Genomic DNA, 9,179 nt, shown 5'->3' on the forward strand with positions numbered 1-9,179 from the left:
GTTGTCTGCATGTACTGGGTGTTCCAAATTCTAAAAATCTCTGCTTGTTATGTCACTTGTATCAAGTATCAACTTTATCATGAACTCTTTCTAGATTAAGTTGTAATTTACTCTTCTCGTGTACCCAAACATTAGCAAATTAATCTCATTCTTCCTGACATTAGAGTGGATTGTTTCCTTGTCACTCTGCTTAGGTTATGTATTTCTTGAGAACAAGGAACATATCTGTGTCATCCCTGCATGGTTCATAATATTGGGCACGGATGGCTTTGTGTTAAATAAATAATAATTGTACTTATTGACTATTTTGGTTAAAAAGCAGCCTTCTCTCTGTAGTTGTCAATCAGATTTTCTTCCAACACTTTTCTAGCAGATTTTTGCCTTGTCTGAAATGGAGTCCGCTGAACCATACGACTAGAACTTCCTCATTCCCCTCTTTCTCACCTCAAATCCCCCTGTCTTCATCTTAGTCTCTGAACAAGTGTTCCTTTTTATAACCAAGTCTGACAATCTCTTTCTTTGGATTCCACTAAGAATTTTGGGGGGTAATTTCACTTTTCTTCTCCTTTTTATGTTCAACTTCTCCCACATACAGATGCCTTCCACTTGACTGAGAAACTTGTTATGGTCTTTCCTTTTTTTTTTTTTTCCCATTTCAAGCTTTTAAATTCTGGTTAGTTAACATATAGTATAATATTGGTTTCAGGAGTAGAATTTGGTGATTTGTCATGTACATATAACATCCAGTGCTCATCACAACAAGTGCTCTCCATAAATACCCATCATCTATTTAATTGTTAAGGTCTTTTTAAAAAATTTTTTTAAAAAGATTTTTATTTATTTATATGACAGACAGAGATCACAAGTAGGCAGAGAAGCAGGCAGAGAGAGAGGAGGAAGCAGGCTCCCTGCTGTGCAGAAAGCCCGATGATGCTGGGCTCAATCCCAGAACCCTGGGATCTTGACCTGAGCTGAAGGCAGAGACTTTAACCCACTGAGCCACCCAGACACCCCCCTTAAGGCCTTTCTTAAAGGTAACTTATCTTTTGTGTAGCTTTTTGCTAAAGTTAAGAGTCCCATCTTTTGGGACACCTGGGTGGCTCAGTTGGTTAAGCAGCTGCCTTCGGCTCAGGTCATGATCCCAGCATCCTGGGATCGAGTCCCACATCGGGCTCCTTGCTCAGCGGGGAGCCTGCTTCTCCCTCTGCCTCTGCCTGCCTCTCTATCTGCCTGTGCTCACTCTCTCTGACAAATAAATAAATAAAATCTTTAAAAAAAAAAAAAAACTTTAAAAAAAAAAAAAAGAGTCCCATCTTTTCCTTATTTTCATTTCCAACATTCTTGAGGGACTGTTTATATCTGCTGCCTTCATTTCTAATACTCTGTGTCCCAGGGAAGGTTGTTGGCGCTTCACTAAGTATAAAATACAATAATCCTTATATTTAATCCTCTTGAACATTTTTTTAAAAGATTGCCTTTATTTATTTGAGGGGAGGTGGGGATGGACAGAAAAGCAAGCAGAATCCCACTGAGGGGGAAATCCATTATGGGGCTCAATCCCAGAACCCTGAGACCATGACCCGAGCTGAAGTCAGATGCGTAAACAGACTGAGCTGCCCAGGAGTTCTGTCTTGAACATTTTTTGCAGCATTTTATTCTTTTATCTTCTCTTCATTTTCTTTTTTGTGGCCTCTCTTGGTTAATACTCTTCAGGTGGTTCTCAGTCTCTTCTATTTCTTCTCTGATAGTCCCCTCATGAACTCCTCTTAAGGCAAACTCTTCAGAACTCTGTCTACTTTCCACTTTATTTGCACATGCTGTTGGCCATGTCAGCCATAGAAGAGACTTGTTGGTTAAAAGATAGCGAAATGCATGATAAACAATGTGTGTAGTTCTTCTAGGACCACATACTATGTACACTATTTTTAAACCATTTTTCTCACAGCCCATTTTCCACATAGATTAGATCACCATCAGTGATTCTGCAGGTAAACAATTCTTGAGTGATATACACGACTTCATGAAAGTAGTCTACCCAGCGTCTAATGATGCAAAACTCTTCTATCATGATTGGTTATCAGTGTGAAGAGTTTCCAATCCTGAGGAAACCAGAAAGGTATTCATACTATTCATAAATATTTTTTGACTGCGTTTTGTGGGGGTAAGCCCCATCCTGAAGCAGTTGATGATTTCGCTGTCTAATTTTTTATTTTTCTTTCCGGAATGGGTTCTGGGTGGGTTCCGTGGATGGTGGTTCTGCTAGTGAGTGTAATTAGACTGGATTCCTCCAGGACTCAAGACAGAGACTCTCCAGGTAAGAACAAAGCAATTTTCTTCAGGTGTGTATACAAGAATGGGAATGGGGGAGGGATGTTTTTCCCTGTAGGTCCAGGCTGTAGACTGGAACTGGCTTCTGGCTTCTGGCCTCAAAGTATTCTTCCCTTTGAAATTAAAATATGCCTCCTCTCTTTACCATACACAATGGACTGCCAGGAAAAGGGACTTCCTGTGCCGCAGCTTCAAGGAGAAGGGTGCTAGGATGAAGGGAAACATTTCGTCTTGCTTGGAGTCCTTATTGTATCAATGTCAGTCTGAAGAACTGTATCGACTGGGGCCAGCCTGAGAATAGCTGTCATTTTTCCAGACAGGAGTTTGCTCTGATGATTGCAACTGTTTTTATATTTATCCAACTGGGATATATGTGGACAAAAGAAATTGGAAACAAAGGTTTCCTCTCTTGGCATTTATTAACCCTAGTTTTGAGAAATAAGAGAAGTTGAATGCATTATGCCTGTCCTCAGGTTCCTGGGTATTTATTACCATTATTTTTCTAGCCAAGGAGATGGGCTGTGTGAACATGAGGCAGTATTACACCCTGAACACATACTTTTTGGCAGAAAACAGGATATAATGCACTAAAAACAGAGCCTGTTTGAACGTCAAAGTTTCATTAAACACAAAAGAGGAACAAACCTGGGAGGGTGGGGTGGATAGGAGAGGATTGTTATCTCCCAGAATAGAAACCTCTCCGAGCTTATAATGTCCATTAAACAACACAAATGAAAAAAAAAATCAGTTCAGATCTTAAATCTGACAAAAATCTGACCCCCAAATAACTTTCTTTTTCTGATTTAAACTGTAAGAAGGAAGAGCCCTGGAGTTTAGAGCTGACTTTAGCTGTTAAGAGTTGATCCAGGAATGAGCTGCCATCCCTAATGCTCAGCTCAGTAGTTCCCGGAGAAGGCCTCTGAGTTTGAGATGGAAGCAAATTTACAGCTCAGGATTGGCAATGATTGTCCTTTAAACCTTAACTCATGCTGTTTCTGCAAGTTAGATCTTTTCCGACCAACCTGCCTTATCAACCCCCATTCGAATTTCCTTTTATTTTTGTTGTTCTTGAGTGCATACAGAGAATTGTGTCAGTCTTAACCAGTGAGTTCACAGCACGTGGCAATCATTTGTCAGTGTAAGGACTCTCTCCTCTTTCCTGGTCTACATTTCCACACCCTCCTTTCCTTGCAGATCTGTTCTAATGCGTCTGGTGTGTGAGGCTGGCCTTTAGGAATATTTAGCGTTGTTTTTCACGTGTATTTTAAAATTTTTTAAAAAGTCGTTGTGCACTGAATCACATTCTGCTTCCTTTGTCTCTTAACGCTACGCTTTTGAGCTCTGCTTCAGTGTTGTTTTCAATGGAAAACAGGTCAGGGAGGGTAAGTGGTTCTAGGTACAACTACTGGGTATAGAACTAGTACTGAAATCAACTGAAACATAACCTGGGGCCATTTGCCAATTTGTCGCTTTAGATTTTTCAGATCTTCAAATCTATGACAGATATAATTGTGTCTCAGTCCATTCTGGCTGCTGTTACAAAATACCACAGACTGGGTGGCTTATAAACAACAAAAATTTATTTCTCACAGTTCTGGAGGCTGGGAAGCCCAAGATCAAGGTGTCAGCATGGCTGTGTTCCGGTGGAGACTCTCTTCCTGGTTCATATGTGGCACCTTCTCCTTGTGTCCTCATGTGGTGGAAGGGGCTTGGGATCTCTCTGGAGCCTCCTTTATAAGGGCTAATCCCACTCATGAGTGAGAGCTCCGCCCTCATGACCCAAACACCTCTCAAAATCACCTCCTACTGATAACATCACCTTTGGGGGTTAGGATTTCAACACATGAATTTGGGGGGGTGTGGGGCACAAACACCCAGACCAGAGCACACTGTGTGCTCAGTGAGTAAGAATTATAATTTTTCTCATCAATGAGGACAGATTACATAATTTTTGAGTGTCAAATTACATTGAAGAACATGAGCGGAGTAGACTTTGTATGAAAAAATACATAACTCAAACCAATCACCATCAACATTAGTAAGGTGCTCTGAAAGTAGAAAATCATAACAGACAATGGAATTAAGTTTTTTTTAATTCCACCTTTAATGGCACTGTTTCATGTAATCCCCCCGCCCCCCCCAAGAAGGTTTAAGCTAACTGTATATTCCCTATCACCATGTTGTTGTAGCTACTGGAATGGTAGGTATAGTGCCAATGATGCTGATAGTAATATTATTCTTTGAGCCATCGATTAGTATTATTCTACTTAACACCAACAAAGTTAGTGAAATCATTACCTTATTTGAGCCAACAGAGGGGTGAGGTCTCTAAGTAAGAGTGCAAGGGGAAAGGTCCAAAAGAAAATTCTTGGATAAAACCCATAGTGACTAAAAAGTAGGAGGAGAGTTAGTTTCACTTCAAAATGCCTAACTAGCCTGCATTTCTTTGTTGCCCGCCCCACCCCCCATCACTCCTTTACTTCACTCCAGAAAGAATGTGTAGAATGAACCTGTTAAGGACAAGAGTACTATTGAATTATTTTATTTGGGGATGGATGTTTTCAACTTGATAACAAAGGGAGTTAAAACCTTGGGATTCTGAAAACTTGGCTTGGAAAAACCAGCACAGTGTCAGCAAAACACAAAGGGTCAAAAACTATTTGCAGCATGAATGTTTATGTCTCTTGGGACTCTCTCTTTGGCTTGTCTTTTTTGGGTTACATGTCTTCTGTTTGGCTGGCCAAAGAAGTCTCAGGCTTCTTCCCACAACGGTGGGAACCAGGGTGCTAAATGGAACCGGTTGGGTTCAGGAGAAAAGAGGCTACTTTGACCTGTTTACTGAGTTCAAAAGGCCTCCTCCCAAATCCATGGGGTCTGGCATTATTTACCATGATATGGTTTCCTAAAAGTAGGGGTTGGTTTAAAGTCTTTTTGTTGTCATTGTTTTCTAGAAGATTTTGTGATTCAGGCAAAGGCTGACTGTTACTTCATCAATGGGACAGAGAAAGTGCAGTTTGTGGTGAGATTCATTTTTAACTTGGAAGAGTATGTACGTTTCGACAGCCGTGTGGGAAAGTTTGTGGCGTTGACAGAGCTGGGGAAGCCTGATGCTGAGCTGTGGAACCATCGGCCAGATATACTGGAGAGGAGTAGAGCGTCTGTGGATGCCCTCTGCAGGCACAACTACAAGCTGGGTGCACCCTTCACTGTGGGGAGGAAAGGTGAGCTGGAAGGTGAGGTCTGGTGGGTTTCAGGCATCTCCCACATGTGAGCCTGACCATGGGCTTTACTTCCTTATGATAGGCAATCTCCTGCTTCAGGATAAATGTCTAATGAGCAGGGGAGTCTTTTCTGTCCCCACTTGTGATCCACTCCTTTTTCTCACAGGTCAGGTCACTGTGGTCTTGGTCCCAGACCTCCAAAATTCTCAGGGACGTTAAGTCACAGTGGGCTCTCAAGTAGAAGGGGTAACTGTGGAAGTCTCTAATAAGGTCTAACTCCTCCTTGGGGCATTGACATACCCAGTTTCTGAGTCTTGGGGGCAAAAATTTCTTCCCATTTCCAGTTTCCAGTTGGGTGGGGTGAGAAGGAGATTAAGTGCAGAGACAGTCTCTCGAGGAACCTGTCCTGGCTTGGTGGTTTTCCTTCACAATGCATCATTTTTTCTCCCCTTCCAGTACAACCAGAGGTGACAGTGCATCCAGAGAGGACCCCATCCCTGCAGCATCGGAGTCTGCTTTTCTGCTCCGTGACCGGTTTCTATCCAGGTGACATCAAGATCAGGTGGTTCCGGAATGGGCAGGAGGAGAGGGTCGGTGTCATATCCACTGGCCTGGTCAGGAATGGAGACTGGACCTTCCAGACAATGGTGATGCTGGAAATGACTCCTGCACTTGGAGATGTCTACACCTGCCTTGTTAATCATGCCAGCCTGCTGAGCCCTGTTTCGGTGGAGTGGAGTGAGAATCTGCTTCTTATACTCTCTGGGTCCGACTCAGGGTGATGCTGCCTCAGCACAGGGCCTGTGTGACCTCCGCGTTCATCTTGGTCTGAACACTCATTCTTCTTTCCCCTGATCTGAGGGAGTCATGGCAATTGGAGTCCTTGGGTTAAGGGTGGGAGTAGACATGGAAGATATCTCTGCTTGTATCTTCCAAGAAATGAGGAGTCTAATCCCTTCATCACTTATTTCCAACTGTGGGAACTAGTGTCCTTTCATACTTTGTCTTAGGTAGTTAGCGGGCATTCTTGTGGGCTGTAGGAATCAGTTACAGATTCCATGGATGCAAACCTTGGCATCAAAGAACCATTTCTAAATGTATTTCTTTTCTCAATAGCATTTAATTTGGTGTCTGGTACAGGCTTTGGGATTCCAGGAAGGTGCACCAAATATTGGGAGCCTTTTACTAATTTTAAGACCCTTTTCCCACAGGAGCTCTGTCGGCATATTCTTGGAGAAAGATGCTAAGTGGAATTGCAGCCTTCCTGCTTGGGCTGATCTTCGTTCTGGTGGGGACTGTCATCTGCCTCAGGGCTCAGAAAGGTAAATGAGCTTTTCAGGAGTCTCTCGCCACCTGCCCCATGGCTTTTCCCACTTCCCCTAACTTCAAAGATGTGAGGCAGGGAAAGCTGCCATGGAAAGCTATCCAGCAATCACCAGGATAGTCCTTTCTGAAGCCAGAAATATTTCAGGGGAGGTCAGTAGAGATGGGGTTCTGATATTTCAGGTCACCCCCTACCCTTCAGGATAATCACATTTGGTCCTAATGAGGCGCATTCTGTTTCTTCCCTCTCATTCCAGGATATGCGGAGACTCGGTTGTCTGGTGTTGAGGTAAAGTCTTCATTCTTGTCTTTGGGTGGCTGGTTGTTCTCCCAATGCTTTGGCCAGATGGAGATGTCTTGGGGATAGGATGTGAGGCTGGCTCTGGCTGGGTGGCCTTGGGTGCCGAGTCTCTGTAGTGGGATGGGGGTCCCTCCTGAGACCTTGATCACTGTCCCTGCAGGTCTCAAGTGCAGTTTCATCACCACAACCCTGCTAAGAGGTCCCAACAAAAGCTTCTTGCCCTGGAGCCTGAAGTAGTACCGAGGAGCTAGAGCCCAGAACTAAGTGAGCCCTGCGAGTTACCCTAACATCATCCTCTTTCCAACTGCGCTCTCCACTGTCTCCAGAAGACAAACATGCAGAGGCACTGTTCCTCTTTCACTGTTCTTTTATGACCTTTTTTACTGTAAAATAAAAACCGAGATACCAATAACCACACAAAATGTAGACTTTAATGAATTATTTAAGGCAAAACCCCTGCAGTCACCACTCAGCTCAAGAAATAGAACTTTACCAGCCGTGCATGGTTTTCCATGTACCTCAGACCCATCGAAACCCACTATGTCCTCTCAAAAGTAATCCTTTTCTGAACGTCAGAGTAACCACTTTGGTTGTACTTTTTTATTCCCTAGTCACTCAAGTCTGAATTCATGACAACATAGCTTAGTTGTCTTGTATGTCTCATACTTTACTGGTTTCTTCTGCGTGCCTTTCTCTCCCTTATGGCTAATATTTTGAAAAACCTGAGGCATTTGACCTGCAGAGTTTCCCACAATCTGGATTTTACCAACTGCATGCACCTGGTGCAGTTTAGCCTGTCCTTCTGTCCTCTGCATTTTCTGCAAGTTGGCATCTGGAAGTAGAGGCTGGATAGACTTAGGTGTAATTTCCTTGGCCAGTCTGTAGGTGGCAGTGTGCTTCCTCACTATGAGGCACAGACTGTCCAGTTGTGTCTCTTTTTATGGTGCCGTCACTGGTGGTGCTCATTGCCTAGGCCCTTTCATTCACTGGGGGCTGCAGAAGGGGGATATCCTCATTTTGTCATTCCTTCTTCATTGAAATGCTTCATTGTTTCTGTAAAGAGACACCTCCCTTCATTTATTGGTGGGTTGTTGCCCAGTGGTACAGTGGAAAGAAAGGAAAAGTGTTTAACTCTTTCCCTTTATTAGTTTTCCAGCTAATGAATTTGGTTCCTACTATTATCCAAAGATGAGCTGTTAGGTTTTACTTTTTCTTTTTCTTTTTTTATATCATTATAAGCTCGAGGATTTGAATGTATTTGATGGATTTTAGCTCACGGCAGTTTTTAGCCACAAGCTCATTCGTATCACCTTAGGTGCATGGAAACTTCATGCGACTCCCAAGTCCTTTTGACACAAGTCTTTTGATAGTTTCTTTGTTATCTGTTATATAACAAGATGTTCTGTATGTCTCCTGGCCAGACCTGCAATCAGCGATTGTTTTAGAAAGCCTTGGCTTATTTTAGTGGGAAATGGCACTGAGACCATAATGTGGAGTTAGGAGTTCATCATTTTATCAGGTCTTCCTGGCGGAAACAAAAATGTTTATGTGCAATATTCATATTTATAGAAGTATAAAATTTATGTATCTGTAAATAAAAAATTAATCCCTTTTATATTACACGTGTGTCTCCTTTCTTCCACACCAATAATTCTGGTTTTCAAAGACACAGGGATGCATACAGTTAGAATATCCACCGAACTCATTTGCTTTTACCGAATGAACACGCACAGCAGTCTGAGGATAGTGATACTCGTACTACAACCGCCAAAATGATTACTGAAAACAGTTAATAGTCCTTTTGCTTTGTTCTCCTCATCATTTTCCCTTTTTATAGTTGTCCTATATCTATATTAATGGGTCCCATACCATTACAAAGGATATTTGCTCCCTTTTCAGTCTTAGTTCTGTGAGTAATAACATGTATAATGCCGACTGCTATACCTAATGTTGGTGTCCCTCGAGTGTAGTGTTCTCAAGTCTGTGGACTCCTAGAGGTCCTTGAG

General features: G+C 42.6%; 1 protein-coding gene across 1 annotated transcript; it reads left to right on the forward strand.

Moving 5' to 3' along the window:
* The first annotated feature begins 2,148 nt into the window (after positions 1-2,148).
* On the forward strand, positions 2,149-8,787 carry LOC308343952 (HLA class II histocompatibility antigen, DO beta chain). Its single transcript, XM_080805215.1, has 6 exons — positions 2,149-2,314; positions 5,280-5,549; positions 6,006-6,287; positions 6,761-6,871; positions 7,130-7,161; positions 7,334-8,787. Exons 1-6 carry the CDS (start codon positions 2,224-2,226, stop codon positions 7,367-7,369), a joined length of 822 nt encoding a protein of 273 aa, XP_080661341.1. The 5' UTR covers positions 2,149-2,223; the 3' UTR covers positions 7,370-8,787.
* Positions 8,788-9,179: the final 392 nt, after the last annotated feature.

This window comes from Martes martes (genome assembly GCF_963455335.1).
Source record: "Martes martes genome assembly, chromosome: 6".
Taxonomy (NCBI): Eukaryota; Metazoa; Chordata; class Mammalia; order Carnivora; family Mustelidae; genus Martes; species Martes martes.